At 38.9% G+C, this 27,065-nt stretch overlaps 1 protein-coding gene across 3 annotated transcripts in view; it reads right to left on the minus strand.

The window, feature by feature from the left end:
* The window catches only part of LOC128660792 (cytidine monophosphate-N-acetylneuraminic acid hydroxylase-like), a 301,003-nt gene that overhangs the window by 142,078 nt on the left and 131,860 nt on the right, over positions 1-27,065 (minus strand). For all 3 annotated transcript variants that reach the window (XM_053714812.1, XM_053714814.1, XM_053714813.1), the window contains exons 10-11: positions 12,671-12,806; positions 8,089-8,229 (exon numbers count right to left, since the gene is read on the minus strand). In XM_053714812.1, coding sequence (XP_053570787.1) covers positions 8,089-8,229; positions 12,671-12,806 — 277 coding nt within the window. The remainder of the gene's footprint in view (positions 1-8,088; positions 8,230-12,670; positions 12,807-27,065) is intronic.

Raw genomic sequence — 27,065 nt, forward strand, 5'->3', positions numbered from 1 at the left:
TCAATTATTGCTTTTAGCATATGTATTAAGGTATACATTTTATTAGTCAATACAGCGATCATTGTGGTGAGAGGTCACAGGGAGGAGGAGATAGTGTCAGTTATAACCATTATACTTATGTTTGGGATGCAGCAGTGGATAAGCATAAGGATCTAAGAGGATCTGGGAGGAGCGGGTTGGCTGACTCGCAACGGGCATTGATTTAGCCCTTAAGCACTTGAATCTGGAGTCGCAATAAGCAGTAGCTACATGAAGAAACACTAAAGGTACGTGTTTGCTACTTCATTTCTTTGCCTCTATCGCAAACGGAGACTTGTGTGCATATTGAGATTGGTATCACGCAGCAGAGTTAGGACTGGGCAGCATACTATGTGTGTTTTGGATATATATATTGTCAGGGTGCCAGGAATCAGACTGAGACGAGAAGTGCAAAAATAATGACACCTTTATTAATAGCAAAAAATAATAAAAATTCCACAAGTCAAATAAAGCCAGGAGTCAAAACCAGAGCTGGTAGTCAGACGAGCCGAGTCAGGAGCCAAAGTGAATAGTCAGATGAGGCAAGTCAGGAGCCAAAGCGAGTAGTCAGACGAGCCAGAATCAGGGACAAGGAGAACAGCAGAGTCAGGAACAAGCCAGGGATCAGGAAACAGGAGGGACGTCAGACAGCCAGGTAATACACAGGAACTCTCACAAACAGGTCTGAGACAATGCAAGGGCAATACTGAACAGAGGCCCTTTAAATAATAAGTGATGACATCACAATTCTGAGATTGCAACCTGGATGATGTACACCAGTCTGGTCATAAAAGGGCATGCAGGAAATGAGCAGCCTGATACACTATGCACCAGAGTCAGCAAGAGAGTTGAGTAAAATGGCTGCCAGCAGCACATGACAAACAAAGCAGGGAAAAAACCCTGACAGTACCCTCCCCTCAACGACCCCTCCCCCATGGGAGGACAAAAGGCTTATTGGGGAAACGGGCATGGAAGGCACGGAGGAGGGCCGGAGCATGAACATCAGAGGAGGGAACCCATGAACGCTCCTCCGAACCGTAACCCCTCCAGTGAACCAAATACTGTACGCGGCCTCTGGACATACGAGAGTCAATAATGCTGCTGACCTCATATTCTTCATGGTTGTCAACAAAGATAGGACAGGGACGAGGCAACACAGTGGTAAACCGATTACAAACCAATGGTTTCAAGAGGGAGACATGAAAACATTGGAGATGCGCATTGCAGGAGGAAGGTCAAGAGCGTAGGCCACAGGATTGACCCGTCAGAGCATTCAAAAAGGACCAACATAACGGGCAACCAGTTTATTGGAAGGCACACAAAGGTTCAAGTTGTGAGAGGACAGCCAAACCCTGTCACCAACCTGGTAGGAAGACGCGGGCAGCCACCTACGATCAGCCTGGAACTATTGACGCTGCATAGAACGATAAAGGCAATCCTGAATCTGCACCCATGTGGAACGGAGTTGCCGGAGATGCTCCTCCAAAGCCGGAATACCCTGAGACATGAATGAATCGGGCAACAAGGATGGATGAAACCCATAATTCGCCATGAACGGGGATAACTTGGAGGAAGCATTAATAGCACTATTAAGAGCAAACTCTGCCCAAGGTAACAGCTCAGACCAATTATTGTGGTGATCTCAGACATAGCAATGGCAAAACAGTTCCAGAGCTTGATTAGACTGTTCCGCAGCCCCACTGGATTGAGGGTGATATGCCTAGGAGAAGGAAAGCTGGATCCCCATTTGAGCACAAAAGGAATGCCAAAATCTAGAGACAAACTGGCCACCCTGGTCCGACACTATCTCCTTGGGTAACCCATGTAAACTGAAGGCCTCCTGGGTAAAAATTTAAACAAGCTCCTGAGCGACAGGCAGCTTCTTCAAGGGAATGCTATGTGACATTTTAGAAAAACTGTCAACCACCATAATGATAACAGTATTGCGATTGGAAACAGGGAGTTCGACAATAAAGTCCATGGAAAGATGTGTCCAAGGATGCTCACCATTAGCAATAGGCTGAAGAAGACCCAGAGGAAGACGTTGAGTAGTCTTATTCTGTGCACAAACTGAGCAGGAGGCAACATACGCAGCAACATCAGAATGAAGACCTGGCTACCAGAATTGTCGAGTGACAGACCAAATTATTTGGTTCTTGCTCAAAATTATGGCCAGTAATTCCCTGTTGCCAATTTCATAATTGCATTTCGTTGGAGACAATTTCTTAGAGAAGAAACCGCATGGATGTAAGGAACCATCAGGCGTAGGATGTTGAGACAAGAGGGCCCCTACTCCAGTCTCAGATGCATCGACCTCAAGAATGAAAGGCAGGGCAGTGTTAGGATGAGCCAGAACTGGAGTGGCAGCAAAGGCAGTCTTAAGACTATCAAAGGCCTTAATGGCAGTAGGTGACCAATGGAGTGGATCATTCTCTTTACGGGTCATGTCTGTGATAGGCTTGACCAAGGAAGAAAAGTTTTAAATAAACTTTCTATAGTAATTGGCGAACATCAAAAAATGTTGAATAGACCGAAGACCAACTGGGTGAGGCCACTGCAGAACTGCAGACTACTTATCAGGATCCATGGAGAACCCTGCAACGGAGATAACATAACCTAGGAAGGTTACTTGAGTCTGAAGGAACTCCCATTTCTCAAGTTTACAAAACAGGCCGTTCTCACTTAGTCTCTGAAGAACCCTTGTAAAATCAGAACGATGAGCCTCAAGTGTGAGTGAGTGTATGAGGATGTCGTCTAAATACACCACAACACACTGTTGCAACATATCTCGTAGGACATCATTAATAAATTCCTGGAAAACAGCAGGAGCATTACATAGACCAAAGGGCATTACAAGATACTCATAATGCCCGCTTCTGGTGTTAAATGCTGTTTTCCATTCGTGGCCCTCCTTGATCCTAACAAGATTGTACGCTCCTCTCAAATCAAGTTTAGAAAAGACCGTAGCTCCCTTGAGGTGGTCAAAGAGTTCCGTAATGAGCGGAATAGGGTAAGCATTCCTAATGGTTAGACAATTAAGACCCCTATAATCGATGCATGGTCTTAACTCGCCACCCTTTTTCTTTACAAAGTAGAAGCCAGCCCCTGCAGGAGAGCAGGATTTGCGGATGATCCCTCATGACAGAGCATCAGCAACATACTCCTCCATAGCACAGTTCTCCGCAAGAGAGAGAGGGTAAACCCGGCCCCGGGGAGGAATGGCTCCGGGTTGCAGGTCTATGGCACAATCGTAAGACCAATGAGGAGGCAACGTACCGGCACGCAGAGGGGCGTAACTATCTGTGATGCAGAGGTTGCGGCTGCGATGGGGCCCTGAAGGTGCAGGGGCCCTCAGCATCGCCATCAGCACAAACTTTTTTTATTAAAAAAATATATATATTATTATTTGTTTATTTTTTTGCATTTTCCACTACATTATGATTTTTAGCTCAGCCGGTGCCCTGTCGAGAAGGAACTGCTCCTGACTGCATGTGTAGTCAGTGAGCGGTGTGTGTGTGAATCTGCAGTGCAGGCTTTCAGAGCAGGAAGTAACAGCAGCAGTTGCAGAGGAGAGCTCTGAGTTTAAACGCTGTGGTGGCTGAATGAAGACATGATGCATTGTTAAATCAGAACAGTGACTGTGTAGAACCAGTTGAAGTACAGGACAGGTACATACATTGTCAATATAGGTCACTTTGCACAGGATGCGCTGACATAGCATAAGGCATTTTTTTGAAGAGCAAGAGAAAGTGCAGTGTGCGCTGTTATAGGGGGCCTGGTCCCCAGAGTAGCGCAAACAGAAGGGTGATCCCGGGAGCACAGTAGTGCCCTTTAAAAAATGTATATATATTTGTGTAGAATGAGAGCGCTATTACAGGGGGCCCAGTGGAGCAGCAGCTGTCAGCACTGCAGACCAGTCACTCATGTACACACTGCCGGCTGGCCGCACTAACAGTTATGTTTTTCCCACAGTATGGCGCCTACATATTATATAGGTGTGCAAACCAATACTGAATGCAGGGCAGGCTGAGACTGCTCTAATGCAGTTAGTGACAGAGCTCCCTACTACCTAACACAGGGCAGGAGCGGTCTGCACCTGGGCCAAAGCCGTACTAAAAAAGCTGCTTGCAGCCCACAGGCTGGGACACAGTTTTTTTTTATTACAAGAGCAGAGAGCACGCTACTAACAGGGGCCTGCTAGCAGCAATTAATGGGGAAATAGGAGCTGGTGGGTGTTGTGTACTCATCCAGGGAGGTTTTTAGATACAGCCGAACATGTCTTAAATCTAATTGTCTACAAAGAAAAATACTTTTCTCTTCACTGGTTTGGCCTCCTGCTAACCTCCGAGTACGGTGCTACCGGCACTTGAGACAGCACAGACACGCACAGTGACAGGGATAATTTACAGTCAAAAAACTGAGAAGGTAAGGGAGGCAGGGGGGCTATGTCAGTACACATTTTATTCTATAACGCTGAAATAAGTTAGGCACAGCAGGGGAACTGATTATATAAGTAACATTTTACAAGACCCATTTTACAAGACCCTAATGTAGTTATTGCATACATATTTCACTTAATTGAATTACTTTTCATGTATTAATTAATAAGGGGCCAAATAACAAAAAAAAACAAAAAAAATATTGGCACTGCATTGCTGCTCTTTTAGCCTGGTTTTAAATCAAGTCTTTGCAGCACCCATCCATGTTAAGGTCAATTGGGCAGAGATAACCGCTAGAAAACTCTGTAATGTCCACTTTACACTTTAAGCTCAATTACTAATACATTTGAACAAATGTGTGCAAAATAAAATAAAGAATTTAAGGAAATTATGCTAAGTTGCTAACCATTATTAACAGCACTTTGGTATCAATTATAATATTTTATTAGGGCCATAAATCATAAATTTTGTGAATGTGTAATGCTTTTATATATATACAGTGTGTGTATATATATATATATATATATATATATATACTGTATATATATAGATATATATATATATATATATATATATAAAATTTCTATTTATGTCTTTGTGTGTGTGTATATATATATATATATATATAATATATATATATATATATACAGTATATATATATATATATATATATATATATATATATATATACACAGTATATATATATATATATATATATATATATATATATATATATATATTTACACATACACACATGCTTATTTTAGATAACTTTATCATAAAAATTCTGTATTTAACATCCCTATTCATGATTTCCTTGGTGTTTCACTTTTTTGTATTTTTAACTATTAAATATATAATTTCAGAGGGGTGGGGGCGGCATAGATGTACCTGGGCTACTGAACTGTACTTGTCACCTGGGCCAAACCTTGCCAGCCTCCACTGGTACATATATGCTCCTGAGATTACAAGGGACAGTTTACTCAAAAATGTTCTCACCTTTAATTTTTTCCCAATGAACCACTTTACCTGCTGAAGTGTATTAAATTGTTTACAAATAAATTTAAATATTTGTGTTTATGGGTGTTTGTATCTGCGTGAATGTATGTGTATATGTTTGTATATATAATTGTGTTGATCGGCGCCTGTGTCTGAGTGTGTGCGCATGCAAGTGTATATATTTGTGTTGATTGGTGTCTGTATCTGCATGTAAGGGTATTTTGTCTGTGTTTGTGCATGAGTGGATGTATGTGTGTTTATGGCTGTCTGTATCTTTGTATGTGTATTTTGTGTGTGCGTTCAGTCTATACATAGACTGGACAGACACACAAAATACCCATACATGCACATGAATACAGACAGCCATAAACACAAATACATCCACTCATGCACAAACACACACAAAATATCCATTCATACAGATGTTTGAAAAAAATTATTTGCCAGGGGGGCCCTTCTTGGATTCTTGCACCGGGGCCCTGAGATTTCTAGTTACGCCTCTGGGCACGCACCTTGTCAAAAATGTATAGGAACTCTCTGTACTCCTCTGGCAATTGAGATACTGAAGAAGTGCACAAGACTTTAACTGGTTTCCGAAGACAAGTGGAAATACATTGTGGAGACCACGACAAAATTTCGGACCTGTGCCAGTCGAGACTGGGATTGTTCTTTTGGAGCCAGGGATAACCCAGAACAACTGGAAAATGCAGAGAATTTATCACCTGGAACTGGAGGGTTTCAAAATGGAGAGCCCCAACAGCCATGGATAATGGAGCGGTTTTGTGAGTAACGAGTGTGGGCTGAAGGGGCCTGCCATCAATGGCCTCAATAGCAAGCGGAATGGACCGAGGCAAAACAGGAATGGAGTGCTTTGATACAAAAGCACTGTCAATGAAATAGCCCGCAGCACCGGAGTCAACAAGCACTCCTTGAAAGAGGGCCTCTCTCTGAGTCTGATGTCAATTAGGATCAAAAAAGACACCAATGCCTCAAGATCCTCTGGTACATCTCTGTCAGCAACTTCATCTTTAATCGCATCAGAGAGCCCATGAAAGAAGGCGGCAACAAGGGCTTCATTGTTCCAACCTACCTCTGCGACGAAAGTACGGAACTCAATGGCATACTGAGCAACAGATCTTGTACCTTGCTGAATGGACATGAGTCATTTATCAGCAGAGGAGGAGCTAGCCAGAATATCAAATACCCTTTGAAAGGAGGCCACAAATTGAGGGTAATTTGAAATCACAGGTTTATTAGTCTCCCACAAGGGATTAGCCCAGGCAAGAGCTGTGTCAGAGAGTAACAAGATGAGAAATCCCACCTTAGCTCTGTCAGAGGGAAAAGCCTGAGGTAACATCTCAAAGTAAATGCCCACCTGGTTCAAAAACCCTCTGCACTGAATAGGATCACCTCCATATTGCTGAGGTAGAGGTGCAGAACCGTACATGCTCCTGGTAGGACTAGGTGCAGCAGCGGAAACAGGAGCAGCCATACTTTGCGGGACACTTTGGTCCAAATGTGCAGTGCGAGTCAGCAGGGTTTGCAGGGCTAGTGCAAATTGATCCAAGCGGTGATCCTGTTCATCCATCCTGGAAATGATGGTAGGTAAAGGTGGATTATTAGCACCATCAGGATTCATGGCCCTTGCATAATGTCAGGGTGCCAGGAATCAGACTGAGATGAGAAATGCAAAAATAATCACACCTTTATTAATAGCAAAAAATAATAAAAAGTCCACAAGTCAAATAACAAGCCAGGAGTCAAAACTAGAGCTGGTAGTCAGACGAGCCGAGTCAGGAGCCAAAGCGAGTAGTCAGACGAGCCGGAATCAGTAACAAGGAGACAGCAGAGTCAGGAACAAGCCAGGGATCAGGAACCTGGAGGGACGTCAGACAGCCAGGTAATACACAGGAACTCTCACAAACAGGTCTGAGACAACGCAAGGGCAAAGCATACTGAACAGAGGCCCTTTAAATAATAAGTAATATCTATCTATCTATCTATCTATCTATCAATTCTATCTGTTGTGTTGACATAATGTATGGATACAATCTGTTGCTTTTTGATACAGTCATTTTTTCTTTGCTATATTTTTATATTTTCTCAGGCTGATTCTAATTAAAATGATTCATAGTCAGTTTCAGTGAATTTAAATATCTCCACATTTTGAAGAAAATGGAAAGGTGTATACAGAAGTTATGTGTATTCAGAGGCTTCGTTCATCTTTGAATGCGGAAGAAGGCGGCTCTTTGTGCCACTCGGCTATTTTTGTTGCCAGCATTGGGAGAGCTAATATTTGCACCTTAACAGGCAGAAAAGTGATGCGTTACAAGATCAACAGGAAGTCTAGATAATGTGGTCAATAAAGTGAACTTCAGCACATCATGAGACTGGCATGGAAAGTCATAATGTAATGTGAATTGTCATTTGTAACATCAATAATTACCTAAAAAATATACAAAAGTTACTCTCGACACCTGTTAATGTATGGTCTATAATTACGGCTATGCATTGCCGAAACGTGTAAGACCTTTCCCTACCTTGCCTTGGTGCCCATGTACCTTTTAATTTACATATTAAAGTTTGAAGAGGTGGTTTCCTGTGGATCATTTTTTTCGCTATCAATAATTACCTATCGGTTGGGTTTTTCAGACATTTTCCAAGATCAAGTACTGCTCCAGGCTTTGGTGTCCATGTAACAATTTCACACGTTTTATTGATAAGGTTGTTGAGTTCAGCAGCATCATTTTTTATGTTGGTTTCCTTTATATATCTGTATGAAAAAACAAACAAATATTCAGTATAATAAGATATTATTACATTTGTAGTGTTTATGTAGTGTGTGTCTAGTGTTTGTCTTTGTGTGTAGTAAATATTCATGCTAAAGGAAACAGCTGCAGATACACACACATTCTCTGATGTTGCAGTGCCAACCTAGCACCTGTATTGTTACACCTACGGCAACCAAGGCCACATCACATCAAACACAGCTTCTTGCTGCACCCATGACACCATTCAACCCCCCCCCCCCCCACACACACACACACATCATACTGATATAGCATGCAATTTTAAGCAGCTTTGTCATTTATTTAGATTATATTTTTTTCTTTATTCTCTTTGGGGCCTATTTATGAAAAGTCTGTCTGACATGATCCGATCAGCAGGTCATGTCCGAAAGACATCGCTGAATGCAGAAAGCAATACGCTCTCCGCATTCAGCATTGCACCAGCAGCTCTTGTGAACTCCTTTTGCAACACCATCCCTTGCAGATTGGCCGTTAGCAGGGGGTGTCAATCAACCCGATCGTATTTGATTTCAAGCAATCTCTGTCCGCCCCCTCAGAGCAGGCGGACAGGTTATGGAACAGCGTTCTTTGAACTGCTGATTCATAACAGGTGTTTCTGGCGAGCCTGAAGGCTCACAGAAGAAGAAGGATGGAGTCCCAGGTTATAATAAAACAAATTCTTTTATTCGATTCTTTTAAAAGTTGAAGTGAGACACAGCTCACACAGACACAACATCAGCCAGAAAGTAAGTGGAGAGATGAGCGTAGCACCAGTGGCTTACATGTTTCGGCGAAATGCCGTAATCATAGCCTAAGGTGCTATACCTGTGCAGTGTTTAAAAAGGAGGTGTGAAGTGATTCAATTGGCTAAAAACACTTTCAAAGAAAAAACAACAAACGCCCATTTCAACACATTTAGCATGAACATAAAAGTTAACCCTATACATGTCAGAATATATTTTAGAGCAAGGGGGTAGGTAAAAGAAAGCAAACCTATATGATGTATAAGTAAAGAGAAAACGGAAAAGAAGAGAAGAAAGAAACTGGAAAATCAGCAAATGGATAGAGGGAACAGAGAAGCAGCAATATGGGACACTTAAAGTGTTCACATGGAAAAAAGTATATAGTCACAATATATGTAAGATAGTATGCAAGATACTTAATGTTATTAAATAATGTTATTAAATGATTGCCAAATAGACAATGCGTGAACATAGGCGAAAATATCGATATAATGATTTAAACACGCAATGTCGCTATGCAAAAGAAAAGAAGAGAGAAAGAGAAGAATGGAGAATAGAAAGGGGGTGGGGAGGGGGAAAATTAAAAAGGAGAGAAAGAAAGAAAAGAGAATGAAGAGGCTGAGAAGAAGAGAGAGGGAAAAATAGAGGGGACTAATGAATACACATATAGCACATATATAAAAGTATATGTGTACGATATCGCATACACCCTATACAAATTAGGGTGCTGTATATAGTCTAATAAAGACAAAAAGAAAAATGTAGTGTACACAAACTGTAATGCTATATTTTTGTATATATATAATATATTAGATTAAAGATTGTGTCGGAAGAATATAAAGGAACCACAGCAGATTCTAAGTTTAGATGAATTGCAGCTATGAATCACACTATATGAGACATATGGTACATGCGATATGGGCACTATAAACAAGAATCAAATGGACAGCAATATATTGAAGAATAGAAAGTACATTGAGTATGCATGTATTAACAATTAGTCCCAAATGAAAATAGTCAGGGTTAAGGACTACGGACATATGTACTTGAATGTGAATAGGACAGTAGAGGAAGATTGATTTGTCAAAATATATATTATGAATTGACCTATACATTGACATATAGACATCTACTCCCAAAAGTTGATCAAATCAAATTTGGAGTTAAGCCCTTGAGGAAGTCTGGTTTTTAATTGAAAAATCCAAAAGGTTTCACGTTTAGCTAGAACTTTGTCTATATCTCCCCCTCTCATAGGGACTTTGGCTTTTTCAATGGCTGCCCATCTAAACGAATTAAGGCAGCAGTTATGTTTGGTGGCAAAATGTTGCACTAAAGGAGTTGTAGCCGTACCCCTAGTCAGGGAGGAGATATGTTCTCTTATTCTAGAGTTAACGTCCCTAGACGTGAGACCAACATATTGAATATTGCAAAGGATGCAAGTGACAAGATATATGACATTGGTGCTGGTACAGTTTAGACAGGATTTTATAGGATAGATGGTCCCAGTTACAGTGGATCTAAATTCTGTCGTAATTTGAGCATAGTCACATGGCTTGCACTTTTTATGACCACATCTATACATGCCCTGATGTCTCAACCAAGAGCTACTAGGTTGTGTTGTAGATCTAAGTTGTGTAGGTGATAGAATTGAAGCCAAAGTGGCACATTTTTTGTAAGAGCATCTAATGCCATTTTTCACTACACCTGTGAGCTTGTCGTCTGCAATTAGAAGAGGAAAATGTCTTTTGATAATGTTGCAGACCTCGGTGTATTGAGCACTGTACTCTGTGACGAAGTGAATACCCTGAAAATTGCTTGTTGTATTCTTGTATTTATCAAGTAGCATTGACTCTCTGGGGATGAGGTTAACTTGTTGTCTTGCCTGTTTTATTTGTCTTTTAGGATATTTTCGCAATTTTAGTCTGTTTTCCAATAGGTTAGCTTCATGTTCAAAATCTTCCTCCCTACTACAATTTCTTTTAATGCGCATAAATTGGCCTTTGGCCACAGAAAAAGCAGTATTTGTGGGATGACAAGATGTAGCATGTAAAAGTGTATTGCCTGATATTGGTTTACGGAAGACCTTGGTGGAAATGGTGCCATTACAGTTACCAGTAAGTGTGAGATCAAGATAATCTATATTGACTGGATCAGAGGTGAAGGTAAAACTGAGATTCAACTCATTCTGATTCAGCCAAGAAATGAATTTGGGCACATCTTCTGAAGGACCTGACCAAATACATAGCAGGTCATCTATATATCTTTTATAAAAATATATAGAGGACCTGTAGGGATTGATGTCTCCATAGATGTGGTAAATCTCCCAAAAGCCTAAGTAGAGATTAGCATATGAGGGGGCAAATTTTGCCCCCATAGCTGTACCCCTTTTCTGAAGATAGAAATTGGACTCAAAACAAAAGAAATTGTGAGTGAGTAAAAATTCCAATACACGAATTATGAAGTTTTGAAAGTCCTCAGTATACTCTGTATAATTGGCTAAAAAGAATTTTATAGCCATGATACCTTCTGTGTGGGGTATGGAAGAATACAGGGAGACTGCATCTATTGTCACCCATACAAAGTTGTCATTCCACTTGTGTTTAGCCAATAAGTTGATAATATGTTTTGTGTCCTTGGTAAAGGATGGTAAGGTGTTCACCAAAGGCTGTAGAATACTATCAAGCCAGGATGAAAGTCTTTCTAGTAGGGAATCAACCCCACTAACAATGGGGCGACCCTTGACATTAATAAGGGATTTGTGGACTTTTGGAAAAAGGTGGAATATGGGTATCTTAGGATGTTGAACATATAAGAATGAAGCAGTTTGCTCATTAAGAAACCCATGTTCAACACCGTCATCCAAAATTCCAAGAAGATCCTTTTTGAATCTAGCTGTTGGATTTGTCGTAAGGGGAGTGTACTCTTGTGGATTATTCAATTGGCGATGGGCTTCTGCCACATAGTCCGATCTATTTAGAACAACAATGCTGCCACCTTTATCAGCCGGGCGTATGACAATATTAGTGTTATTTTGTAGTGTACTCATAGCCTTTTTTAGTCTGATAGGCAAATTGTGGGTGTAACCTGTAGAATTATCATTGAGAATCTGTAGATCTCGTTCCACCCGAGAGTGAAAAGTCTCAATAATTTGTCCTCTGGACTGGATGGGATAGAATTTAGACTTATCCTTAAAGGTGGCCTGAAGGCTCGCCAGAAACACGGCCCTTCAAGCTCCATACGGAGCTTGATAAATGGGCCCCTTTGTATCTTTATTTAAAAAGCAGGAATATAAGCTTAGGAGCCGGCCCATTTTTGGTCCAGCACCTGAGTTGCACTTGCTGATTAGTGGCTAAATGAAGCCACCAATCAGCAAGCACTATCCAGGGTGCTGAATCAAAAATGGGCTGGCTCCTTAGCTTAGATTCCTGCTTTTTCAAATAAAGATAGCAAGAGAATAAAGAAAAATTGATAATAGGAGTAAATTAGAAAGTTAATTAAAATCGCATGCTCTACCTGAATTATGAAAGAAAAAATTGGGGTTTAGTGTCCCTTTAACCTGCTCACACCAAAAAAAAAACAAGGAAAAAAACAGGTTTTTAGGAAATGTGAGGTGAAATCAGACAAATTATCAGAAATTAGGAAGTTGTAAAAAGACATCACATTGAAAATACAAAGAATTTACCTGTCAGATGGGTGAGCCTCTACAAAGTAGCCAGCAAAAGGGCAATAAATACCAGGGTTTAGATCTTTTACAAGCTGGGCTTTATAGTTAAGTAGCTTCTTTCTCTCAGTTTTAATGAACTGTGACTTCCATTGCTCTGCAAAAGGTGAGAGATTATTATAAACCCCACATACATACATTTAGTATCATTGTTTATGGATTTCCAATTCTCAACTTTTAGCTTCATTACACTGAACAGATATGTTGGTATATTAGTGCTTTTTAACTCTTCAGCTTCTGTATTTTTTTTCTTAAAGGGACATTATACACTCATTTTTTTCTTTGCATAAATGTTTTGTAGATCTATTTATATAGCCCATAAAGTTTTTAAAAAAAAATAAATGTATAGTTTTTCTTAACATTGCTCTGATTTTCAGACCAAGCCCCAAAGTTTTATGTGAATACCGTCAGCTACCTTTTCCAGCTTGCTGCTGTTTGTGTAATGGGTCTTTTCATATGCAAAAGAAGGGGGAGGGGGGGTAGTGTCTTATTTGCCACTTGTAGTGGGCTTTCCAGCTACCTTTTCAACAGAGCTAAACTGACAGCTTCTAAGTAAGTTTTAAGTTTTTATACTGGATTTTTATATCAGTATCTGTGCATCTTATTCTTTATAGTAGTGTCTATTACATGCAGTTATATGAAAATGAGTGTATACTATCCCTTTAAGTCTGGTTAATGAACTAGTTCCTATTTATAAATGCTGACACTTGTTTAGACCCCTTTGTTTTTTTGCTTAGGGGATAAATTAAAAGGGAACAAAGGTACCTTGCAATTACATGGATTGTATAGAAACATGCATTAGTATAACACTTGCAGTGTGAAGTCTCCAAATGCATGTCCTTACATTAGTGATGGTAATGATTTATTGAGCTAAGATTTATTTTAGAATTGATGTTGTTATGTGTAGAATTTAAGAACAAATACATTTGTAGAAAAGACAATCTAAGTTGGAAGATTGCTTGTTATTTCAGCTGTGTGGGATAAGGATGAATATGTTATGTGCAGTATCAAGTAACCACAAAATTGCCTCAGAAATTAGCAAATGGCAAGATAGTGGTAAATATCAATTCTATCATATTTTTTGAAGATAGAACCAGTACATACTGGCAACCTTGTTACAAACAAATGCAATCCACCAGTGATTAAAATTCTATTAAACTAAGTTACACTCAGCCCAGTGACATCTCTCAAATACCTGCAATAGCTATTATGGGAGCAAGAAACTGTTTGCAATAGCACTTAAAGGGACAGTATAGATAAAACAAAATGTTCATGATTTAGACAGAATATACAATTTTAAACACCTTTCCAATTCACTTTTATTATATAATTTGCTGTGTTCTCTTGGTATCTTTTGTTGAAAATCATACCTAGGTAGGGTAAAGGGCAGCAATTCACTACTGGGAGCTACCTGCTGATTGGTGGCTGCACATGTATGCCTCATGTCATTTGCTTACCCAATGTGTTCAACTCTAAATAGTGCATTGCTGCTCCTTCTACAAACAAAACCAAGAGAATTAAGCACATTTTTTTAACAGAAATAAATCAAAAAGTTGTTTAAAATTGTAGACTCTATTCAGAACACGTCCCTTTCATTAAAACCTGTTGTGTAACAGTAATCTGTCTCCAAACTGCCACAAACCCTTACATATTTGTAAATCTGTGATCAGTGCCATTAGATAACTTTGTACCAGACATGACTTTAAAGAAATTGGCTAGTGAGCAACAAAATTCAGTCCCTTACAAATGGAGAAGTGATATGTTCTGTCTGTATAGGGAGCAAATCATTTATCTGGATGACATTTATTTGTGTGTGTGTGTCGGGGGGGGGCTTATAGGCCAAGTCTTTGCAATGATTTATAATCCTTTTCGGCATATCACTGCTGCCATACAGTGCTATTGAAAACAAACTCTGGAAGTACATTCACCATTTGTATTATAGCTAGCTACTCCATGTACATATTGCTCTAATGCAAATGTTCAAGTAACAAACTTTGGGGCCTACTTATTAATGTGCGAGGGGACATGTGTATTATGTCTGCCGCACATCGATAAATGCCGACAGCATACCTTGTCGGCATTTATCATTGCACCAGCAGTTCTTGGGAATTTGCGGCCAATCAACCGCAAACAGGGGGTGTCAATCAACCCGATCATATTCGATCGGATTGATTTCTGTCCGCCTCCACAGAGCAGGCGGAGAAGTTATGGAGCAGCGGTCTTTAGACTTCAGGCTCGCCGTAAACAAGGGGCATCAAGCTCCATACGGAGCTTGATAAATATGCCCCTTTGACCCTGTGTTTAGTTTATAAAAATATTCTCTCTCTTCATAAAACAAAGTTTTGTCACAAATAAATAACTGAACCACTTTATAGATTTTCAAGTTTTGTAGCGAGAATAATAGTTTAATAAATAATTTTCATATGAACTTATTTAATATTTTGTGCATGTTCTGTAATTTTAGAGACCACGTGTACATATCACTATATATGTTTAATTTAGAAAAAAAACCACTCTCTATTACTTCTATATATTCTTCTCTAATTGTCCCTCTCTCTGTCAAGGCCTGCAAGGAGATCTACCTCTCAAACCAATTACCTGGCCAGTAGTCTTCTTATCCCAGCGTCAGTTAGAATGATTGGTAAGAAATTCCAAAGCCACATGATACAGCATGGACCCAGTGGCAGAAAAGGGACTAAGGCAACACAAATTCAAGTCAGAGAATAGGCAGTCCAATAGTCCGGGCAGTCAGCAGACAAGAGAATAATCCAAACAAACTAAGTCAGCAACGAAATATCCAGCAGAATGAATAGCGCACCCATGAATGCAAGATCCAATACACAGGAAAGGAGAATCAAAAGAAGTGTGCTATTTAAACTAAGTAGTGCTAGAAATGACGGGGTGCACTAACCCAAAATGGTTGCACAGGAAATAGCCAGAACAGTAAGCAAATAGCGACCAAGGGTTCTAGGAATGCTACACTGTGCAAAGTAAAAGCTAGAGAAGCAATAAAACCTGAGAATAGCTAAGAGAACCTGAGGTGTGCTCTGACAGAGATCCCCTCATGGGCCCCTCCAGGACTGCTAGGCTTGTCAGGATATAACAGATGAAAAGCCTTAACAAGAAAGGGAGCATGCAACTCTGTAGCAGAAACCCAAGAGTGCTCAGTGATGGGGTAACCCTTCCAATGTACAAGATATAAGAGACCTTGTATGCAACGCTAACAATCAGTAATGATGATCTCCACTTCATGCTCAGAAGAACCATCTACAATAAAGGGACCTGGGAAGATAAACTCAGGGCAATAACAATTGTGAAAAAAAGTCTCAAAGTGTAACATGAAAAACTGGGTGAATATGTGATGAAAAGGGTAGAGCCAAATGATAGGCCACATGATTTACCAGCTGAAGAATGTAAAAAGGCTCAATAAAACATGGGCCCCGCTTAGTGGATACTTGCTTTAATCAAAGGTTCTTAATGGACAATCAAACTTGTTTCCCAATTCCGATCATGGGTACCTGACATGAAACTGATTTGCAGCTCTTTTATAAGAAGAGACTAAAGTACATAAGACCTGACGAATATGTCTCCAGCGTCGAAGCATGGTGGAAATACGTCAGTCAGCAGTGGGCACATTGGAAAGAGGTAGGACTACTGGAAAGGAATGCAGATGATACTCAAATGCAGCATAAATATGTGGTTTTAATAGTAGCATTAACCCTGGAATTTTGAGCAAACTCTGCCAGAGGAAGTAATGAAATCCAGTTGTCTTGAGAAACAGAGATATAATGTTGAAGTAGGGTTTCTAAAGATTGGTTAGTTCTCTCCGTTTGACCAGTAGATTGAGGATGGTATGAGGATGAGAGAGAAATAATGATGCCAAGTTTGTTACAAACTGCTCTCTAAAAATGAGAGGTAAATTGTGTTCCTCTGTATGAGGCTATGTTGATGGAATATATGACTTTCATTTTACAGACATCCTTTCCATAACTGAGTAGATACATATAATTTACTCTTTTCTCTGTTAGTGGTGTTTGATTAACTATTTAACATGCACAAGAACTCTGCAGATTAGTTTGTATTTAGTGATCTTACACATTTTGCTGCTAGAATATCAAGATACCCTTTATGCATATCTTGCCTATTTGGGTAGTAATCTAAGACACTCTAGCCTGTATTCAAAAAGAGTGAAACCTGTAATCTAGGAAGCAAACTGTATTGATTTTAAAAGGCTTTGTTCACTAATAATCACTATGTAATTGTACATTGTGCTATGCTTGTCATTGTTATTTGAGAGCATGATCCTTACATATTACTGGTCTATTTAAACATTAGAAGCAAATGCCGGACATTTTAAAAACGAATGTGACTCCATAACCTGGGCATGATCTCCTAGGTTGACTAAAGAACATCAGAGGTCCCCTGAGAAGCAAGAGCAACACTGTATAGTCTCCACCAAGGGCGGTCCATAGACACTAATGCTTGCTGCTGGAGAATCCCACAATGGATCCCAAACATTGACACACATGGGCCAATGTTCTTCATATAGCAGAATATGTCCTTTTTATTCTTAAATACATGTTTTTATATTTATTTATATATATATATATATATATATATATATATATATATATATATATATATATATATATATTTGTATATCTATACCTATACATATATAGATATGTATTTTACATGTACATTATCATATATATATATTTTTTATTATTATTATTTATTTTTTTTAAATAAAAGTTAATTATTTTCTAAATAAAAATATATATAATCAATGGATCTTGTAAAAAAAAACAATTCTTTATTCCATCATATTAAAAACATTGTAACCCCATGGAAAAATGAGAGTAAATAAGTGGTCTTATGTATTTCGGTGTGAGCCTTAATCATAGACCTACATTATTTCTATATGAAGAACATAGGAATGTAAAATATACTCCCATTATGGTTCGCAATTTAGGACTAACACAGTCGGCTTAGCACAGATTAATAATTACTATCTTCAAAGCAAATTATTGAAATATTAAAAAAATACAAATTATTATTTTGTCGAAATATGCACATTACCCTTATAAAAAAAATCATATGTAAGATGCAATGTGCTAAAAATAGGGTAATCTGATTTGTATTTATTTTTTCCCCAACAAAGTTTCCCCTTACAGCAAACCCTATTTACATTCTATAAGGGGCATCTTGCAACATGCAAAAAAAAAGCTTTTTTTTGTCGTTGGGAGGGGGGATAAGGGGCAGCTGATAATCAGGCCCCATGTTTGTCCATGTTTGGGATCCATTGTGGGAATCTCTGGCAGCAAGCATCAATGTCTATGGACCACCATTGGTGGAGGCTATACCGTCTTGCTCTTGCTGCTCCATCTAAAGCTAAAAAATGTGTAAGATCACTAAATATAAATTACTCCACACAGTTATTGGGAATGTTAAATTGTTAATCAAATACCACTAGCAGGGAAAAGGGTAACTTATATGTATCTACTCAGTCATGCCAAGGATGTGAAGGAATAAACAAATAAAACTAAATTGTAAATGATTAATAAAAGGCTCGAGCATGACTTTTCACCTGTGCAAAACTGTCTTAGTTAATCTTTAAAATTTATATAAGCTCACTCTGCTTGGATAAACATAACTGTTTAGTGTATATAAGTGATAAAATTATATGAGTCCAATAAAACACATTTCAAAGACCATAACAAGAATAATACCATGTCCAATTATAGTATGGCACTCCTATAAATTCATATGAGAAAAATATATTTTAAGTATATTCCTATCGATAGTTTAAATGCTTTAGGACACCAGGGTGACTAAGAACAGGAAATTGTTCAACCATAACTTCCTGGTTCACAGGGGTATAAATATGAGGTAACACATAGGCCAAATTTCCTTAATTATTCATCACAATGGGTAAGATCAAGGAATATAGATGTGATGTGTGGCAAAAGGTTGTTGAGCTTCACAAAATAGGAAGTGGCTATAAGAAAATAGCAAAATCATTGGAAAAGCTAATTTCCACCATCAACCTTGAAGAGGATTTGTGTCTATATTGTATCAATGCACTGTTAAGAGGATGGTTCAAGTGGGCAAAATATCTCCAAGGATCACTGCTGGAGATTTGCAGAAGTTAATTGCGTCTTGGGGTCAGAAATTATTCAAAACTACAATCCGACATCACCTACATCACCACAAGTTGTTTGGAAGGGTTTCAAGAAAAAAAGCCTCTACTCTCATTCAAAAACAAACTCAAGCATTTTCAGTTTGAGAAGACCCAGAGCTGTTGTCTTGGCAAAGGGAGGTAGCACAAAGTGTTGACTAAAAGGGTGCCAATAATTATGCCACACATATATTTAACAAATATTTATTTTTTTGGATAAACCTGTGTTGCGTTTGCAATTGTTTGATATCCATGAGAGAAGAGTATTTTTATGGATTTTATTTAACATAAGATCAAAAGGTTAAACAATAAAGACAACATTTTACAGCCTTCTTTGATCATATTTACTGATATTAGTGGAGGGCCCTGTAGATAGATAGATAGATAGATAGCAGGGGCGGACTGATCAGCCGGACAAATAGGACCTGGACCGGGGGCCCAGCATGTAGGGGGGCCCACAAATGGCATCTCCATGGCTCCTGGTGTGCAGCTTAAAGGGACATGAAACCCCAAAAAAATATTTCATGATTTAGGTAGAGGATACAATTTTAAACAACTTTCCAGTTTACTTCTATTATCAAATTTGCTTCATTCTCTTGGAATCATTTGTTGAAGGAGCAGCAATGCACTACTGGTTTCTAACTCAACACATGGGTAAGCCAATGACAATCAGTATATATATATATATATATATATATATATATGAATCCATCAATCAGCAGCTAGAACCTAGCTTCTTTGCTGCTTCTGAGCTTGCCTAGATAAATCTTTCAACAAAGGATAACAAGAGAAGGAAGCAAATGAAATAAGTCTATTGGAAAGTTGTTTAAAATCACATGCTATTTCTGAATCATGAAAGGAAAAAAATTGGGGGTTCATGTCCCTTTAAGCTGGGGTTGAAAGCTGTCCTTTCAGTAACTAAGTAGTTAAGTGTGGGTTTAGTGAGGGACCTTGTGCTAGGATGTGGGAATTGTTACATTGGGGGGGGGCCTAGAATGAGGGGGTCCTGTTGGGGGTCTGTTGCTGTGAGGGCCATGGAGTGTGGGGTCTGGCCCCTGGAGGTTAAGGGCCCTGTTCATGGCTCTTGATGCTGGGGGTACTGGCCCTGGAGGTTGGGGGCCCTGGTGGGGGCAGGACATGGAGGATACATTGTTCATTTGCATAAATTTGGGTCAGTGTGAGACAGTGGGGGCCCTTTCCTTAATTTTTGCCCGGGGGCCCTGATTGATCTCAGTCCGCCCCTGATAGATAGAGAGTATGTATAAATACACAAGAGAGAGAGAGTGAGAGAGAGTGAGAGAGAGTGAGAGAGAGTGAGAGAGAGTGAGAGAGAGTGAGAGAGAGTGAGAGAGTGAGTGAGAGAGAGAGTGAGAGAGAGAGTGAGAGAGAGAGAGAGAGAGAGAGAGAGAGAGAGAGATTTTTCCCTATGTGAAGAACATTATAATGTAAAATATTTACAGTACATACACAGTAAAACACATTATCAAATATTATAATTAAATATTAAAATGTATTTAATTTTTTTTATCTTGTTTTCAGGTATTTGAGTGAAAAAGCCTCAAAAGTATATATACATATGCATATTTGTGAAATATATACACATATAAACATAAAAAAACAGATATTCACATACATATCTATATATACATATATACATACATACACACACATATTTAGACATACATATGTATGTATATATCCATTATAGCCATTTTCATTCAAATACATTGTCATAAACCATATACCTTTTAACCCTTATAAATATTTTTTATTAATATTTCTATGAATATTTTTTATTTGATAGTATATATATGAGTGCAATACTTAATTTTAATGTATTTCTGTTGTGTTTTATGCAACTTTTTATTTAGCCCTAACTCTTTTTGCAAAGAATTCAGTCTCGCTAACACGACAAGTGCAAGTTTAGTTTGCGCTTGTGCGGTCACGTTTGCTTTCAAATTGTAATACATGTACAAGTTAAAACACCACATGTAATCTAGTCCATTATGGACTAGATTACAAATGGAGTGCTAACTAGCGCTTTCACTAGAGCGCTAACTGCGCTAGTGGTAAACCTTTTGCAGAGTCGGGTTGCGCTAGTATTACGAGTTGAAAGTAAAAACATATCGCTCCAGTGCTAACCCAACTTGCGCAAAAAGCCGAACTTACAATATCGCTTGCACATTAACCTATTACCCCTCAGAATTCAATGTAGCAAAAAAAGGGGGCAAATAAAACCCTAACACTCTAGTCGCGATCTAACCTGAATCGCCATAAGACCCCTACTCTAGTAACCCCTAAACCACCACACAGCCCATCGCTAAGTCCCCACAACACTAGTAACCGCTAAACCGCCAGCCCCCACATCACAAAGTCTGAACTACACTATTAAACCCTACACAACCAGTGGAGGCTCCTCCATTTGAGCACACTCGCACGTGCCCCCCCAGCAGCCCAAGAAGAAAAAAAAACTGAAGAAGAAAAAAAAAACTGAAGAAAAAAAATATAATTTTTCCAATAGCCCCCTACTGGAAAAATTATATTTATTTTGTCCCCCAAAAAACAATAAAATCCAAACAGTTTTTTTTTTTTATTATACTAACCCATATTATCCCATAACCGCACGTGCGGTAGCTAAAATATGCCACTGTGTCTATGCGCATCCTAAATTTGCCTGCTGCGCAGCTCCCAGCCTCCCCATCCCCATACACTGTTGATCGCCCACTTCAGCCTGTGCGAACTTGTGGGAGGTGTTGTTTACCAATCGGCAGCAGCCAGTGACACAGTAGAGCGTCATCACTCACAGTCACGTGATGGAGCTTGACAAGCTCCTCCCAGCTCAACGGCGCAAAATCTCATTGCAGAGATAGTCATTGAGCTGAGAGGAGCTCAAATTATTTTGTGCAGCAAGTTACTTTGGCAGTTTACTGTGGCTGCTGTGGCAGCCGCAGACAGAGACGTCAGACTCAGAACTTAGTCAGAAGACTCAGAACTAACTTGAAGAAGGCTAGACTAGTTAGAACTTAGAAGTTGAACTTAGAAGTTACAGCAGTTGAGTTGACCCGGCCGTGGTAGAGTAAGAGTAGGGACTGGAGGGAGAGGAGAGCAGATATATATTAGTAAATAGATCTTTTTTTGAATTACACATTTACTTAGCTTAGCTCGCCTCTGCCGCTCCTAGAACTGTGTGAATTTAAGTACTCTGCTGGCTGCTGCTATGCTTGGATGCAGAGCTTCAGGTTAGTGCGAGCTATGCTGCTAATAATGTTAACCTAACTTTCTGTGTGAGCTAGTGTTATATTTATTACGAGTCTCAGTCACACAGTCATTTTATTTCCTCTTTAAAAGACCTTAACTACTAACTAGCAAACAACTTATGAAAAAGCAATTTGACAGAACCGGGACACCTCTGTAGTCTGCATGCGGTTCTGTATATCTTATGAATCGCAACTTATGCAGGACTGCATGCAGACTGAAGACAGAGGTGTCTCGGTGCTGTCAAATTGCTTTTTCATAAGTTGTTTGCTAGTTAGTAGTTAAGGTCCTTTAAAGAAGAAATAAAATATTTATAAATATACTTGGCGCCATGGTTGCTTATGCCGCTACTAATCCTGGTGCTTCCTACATAAAATATTTTGCTGGTCTGCCCTGAACATATTATTTGATTGGATGTGAATGTTAACTGCATTATGACCAAAGCAGGGATAACTTGGGCATGCTTTCATATTTTCATTTTACTAATTCTATTTAAATGGTGCTGAATTATTTAATTTTTAAGATAGTTATGTTTTTTTTTTACATTTTCAGAAAGCTCTCTGTTATGCAATGCACTATTTGATATTTCTATATGCTGGTCCAGACTGCTGGTCTGCTTTCAACAAGTTTAATTTATCTGGGATAAAATAATTTAAAGATGTTTTGACTTGGCCTTGATTTGAGAGAAAAAAATATATTGGTTAATTAAAGTATTCTATAGCTTGGTATGGTGCTGTCCTGTATTGAGTTATGCAGGTGCTTCCATACAGCCAGTATGGTATTTCTAGAAAAAAAAGTTATTTAAATTATGTTTATTAACCCCTTAATGACCACAATATACCCTGTATGTCAGTGGTCATTAAGGGTTTTTTTCAGGACATAATAGCACAAGTCTAGCAAGAACACGCTATTAATGCCCTCCCTCCAGAAGGCTTTGTGGAATAGAGCAGTCTCAACACTGGTGGCAAGACCACGGTATAAAACAATCAAGTCCCAAAAAAAGGCCAGCGACATACAGGGTACGTCACTGGTCCTTAAGGGGTTAAAGAAAGAAAAAAGAAATGCATGATTGACATTATATTGTGAAATGTTGTCTTATATTATGTGGTTTTATTATTTTAGTGTTCTTTTCTGGAAAATCATAGTACAAGCCGCTGGAACTGTTCATCTGTGCTGATAAGCTAAGCATTCGTTAACCTTTTAGCTGCCAAGTTATATTCAAGACTTACATTTATAGACAAGCAGCTAGTGTGCATAAGGGAGGCAATTTACCTGTTATTAAGCTAAGGACTCTATTATGAACTATATTATAATTCAATATATATATATATATATATATATATATATATATATATATATATATATATATATATATATACACACACACACACACATAGTTTGGGTAATGTACCTGCTTTTTTAATCAAAATAAAATAGCAATGTGGGATCCTGATGCCCTGGATAGACCTATATTTTTATGGCAGTTATATACTGGTTTTGAATTATGTTATATTTCATGGGAAATGCATTACAAAATAGTATATAGTCTGTGAGTGTATGTATAGTGTGCATGCAAATATGTTTGTGTAGTGTGCGGAGTGCCTGTGTGTGTGAAGTGCGTATCTATCATATACACATAGTTTTACATTTAAGGCACAGGACTTTATTTCAAGGGGTGGGGTCTAGTGCTCCACCATCTTCAAAATTCACCAGCCGACACTGTACACAACCAGTCCCCTACCACTAAGTAAAGCATTACACTAGTAACCTTAAACCGCCAGTCAACAACGCAAAGTAAAACACTACCCTATTAACCCCTGAGCTGCCAGCCCCCCACCGCAAAATAGCCCATTAACATCTAAACCCCTAACCTAACACTCCCTAGGTTAACACAAAATAGAGTAACCTTTATCAAACAAAAACATAACTAACTTTAAAAAAAAATAAAAAATTACCTGTGAATGTGAAAAAAAAATAATCTTACCTTTTAAAAACCTACCATTACTATTAAAAAAAAAATACCAACAAAAAAAATAAAATAAAAATCATTACTTTAAAAAAAAAAAAAATAGCATTACAAAAATCAAAAATCCTAACATTACAAAGAAAAAACAAAACCTAACATTATAAAAAATAACAAACACTAATACCCTAAAATAAAATAAAAACACTATTCTAAAACTAAGCTACAAATAGCCCTTAAAAGGGCCTTTTGTAGAGTATTGACACAAAGGCCCCTATTTAAGAAAGGGCTTGTGGACCTGATTCGACAGTGCGGATCAGGTCCGCAAGACCTCGCTGAATGCGGAGCAATACGCTCTCCGTATTCAGCATTGCACCAGCAGCTCACAAGAGCTGCTGGTGCAACGCCACCCCCTGCAGACTCGTGGCCGGGTGTCAATCAACCCGATCATACTCGATCGGGCTGATTTCTGGTGATTCCTGTCCGCCTGCTCAGAGCAGGCGGACAGGGTTATGGAGCAACGGTCTTTGTGACCACTGCTTCATAACTGCTTGACGGGCCGTCAAGCTCCTTTCGGAGCTTGATAGATAGGCCCCAAAGTGATCAAACTCTTTTGCTGAAAAAAAATATAAACACCTTCTAGCATTAACAAAAAAAAAAAAAAATCTAAATAACACCTCCTCTAAAAAGTGCATTTGGCTGAGCATGGCCCTTAAAATGATATTTAGCTCTTTTGCTGCCCTGAGAAAATAAAACAAATCTCTAATCTTAAAAATAAAAAACACCCACAAAAACAAAAAACCTAACAAAAAAACCTGTGGTACTTACTAATGATGATGGTGGCGCTCCATCTTCATCCCAGCAGTAGCCCTTCACCCCAGCGGTGGAACATCTTCTTATCTTCATCCCCGCGGCGGCGGTAGCGGTGGTCTTCATCTTCACATCTTGAACACGGAGGACCTCTTCTTCATGTGGTCAGCAGCCGCACATTGAATTTTTAATGCGAGGTACCCCTTTTATATAAGGATACCTTTGCATTCCTATTGGGTGATTCGTATGTTCAAATTCAAATCAGGAAATATGATGGTTATGAGGTTTATAGTGTAGTGCTTTACTTTGCAGTGGGGGGCTGGCAGTTGTAAAGAGGTAGTATGCAATGGGGGTAGTTTAGGGGTTAATAGTATTGTTTAGTGCAACTGTTTCCTCCATACAAACTATTTGTTTCAGTGTTAAATGTGATTGCATTTACTTTCAAATTTGCGCAAACGAATTTGCGGTAATTTGAACAGCGCACCACTTGTATTATGGATTTGAGCATAAAGAACACAGCTATCTCGCGATCATGTTAACACTACTAGCGCTGGCGCTACACTCGTAATCTGGCCTTATGTTTAGTACCATAAGTAATTTTATGATGTTAAAGTGATATTAAACCGTATGAGTTTTTAATATAAAATGCTTAATTATGTATTAAAATTTTGCAATATACTTTCATTATTTATTTTGTTCAATTTTTATGTAATTAAATTGTTGGTTTTCTAAGTTTCACTGAGTCTATATAAAGTAATGGGCTCCTCTATGTTTTAACTTAAGTTTCCACTTACCTATCGTTCTTGCTGAGGACAATTAGGGACAGATATAAAACAGCCGATAAAATAAACTGAGTTGAGTGAAACATAGGATTATCTAAAAGGGTTTCCACACAGCCTTGTTTGCACAGAGATACATAGAAAACTAGTTCAAACATGGCAGTGCCCATTACTTTATTGGAACTTAAGTACTTTATAGAAACTAAACCTTTATACTATTTTCAATATTTAAAGAACTAATATAATTGTAAAAAAAACATCTACATATTATTCTAAGGATAATCTTTGCTTTAAATATATCATTTTGTCTAGCATATATTGTTTAATATCTCTTTAAGCCAGTTGTTTTCAGAGTGTGAGGCGGGCCTTCCCAGGCGGGGTGCTAGATAATATAAGAGAGGGCACGGGAGCAGCAAACACTATCCTATGGAAACCACAAGCAGCAGTGACTTTGGCAAATATAATGGTTTTTAAGAGCCGACAATGACACTGACTTGCCATGTCATGGGGGAATAAGGAAAAGGGCTCCACACACACTGCCACAGAGTACATGGCCTGTCACCACTACAAGCTACTTAAATAATAGTTTGTGGAGATAACGGCCGCTGCCTGGTCTTTTATCAGGGTGGCAAGTTCCTGGACTAGACATGCTCCACCTTAACACAAAGACGGTTTTCAAGGAGGCGATCTGGAGTGCAGTCTGACTGTGGTTGCATCAGCCCACGACAGGAGTCAAGTTTAAAGGTTGAGTTGTAAACATTTACATTTGAGGAAAGATGAGTTAAGAACTATCCTAACTTGACTACCTACACAGGGTTGGGTGCCATGATCTTTAACTCCCAAGATTGCTGCTTAACTAGCTGTTCATGCTCGCTAATGCGAACCTGAAACTCTGTGGCTCAGAAGCAGCAATAGCAGCTTGGTAAATGGAGCCCAAAGGGCGGGATGTAGGTGGAAGAAGGGCACTGAGGTCAATATTGTACAGACTGCTTTTGTTTTGTTGTATTGACAGTAACTTGCGCTTAACAACATGAGTAACAAAGTGCAAACTCAAATGTAAGTAAAGCACCCCCTAAGACTCTGAAAACCCCTGCTTTAAGCAATGAATTATCCTTTTCATGTGACAGCTAATAGTGTGCAATTTCATCATTATCAGTGGGTATATGCCCCAAACCCCACTTCATAGCCTCCTATAGAGTGCCATCTCCTACTTCTTTTTCTTTCTCTTTATGCTCAGTTTTATTTGCTACTCTTCTCATAGCTTCTCCTTTCCAGTTTACCCTTATTTCCCTCCCCTCATTATCACTGGATGCCTCACTATAGCCAATCAAAATGCTAAAGAATTCTTGTCACTCCAGCAAAGGTTGA

Source organism: Bombina bombina, chromosome 5 (assembly GCF_027579735.1).
Source record: "Bombina bombina isolate aBomBom1 chromosome 5, aBomBom1.pri, whole genome shotgun sequence".
NCBI classification, from domain to species: domain Eukaryota; kingdom Metazoa; phylum Chordata; class Amphibia; order Anura; family Bombinatoridae; genus Bombina; species Bombina bombina.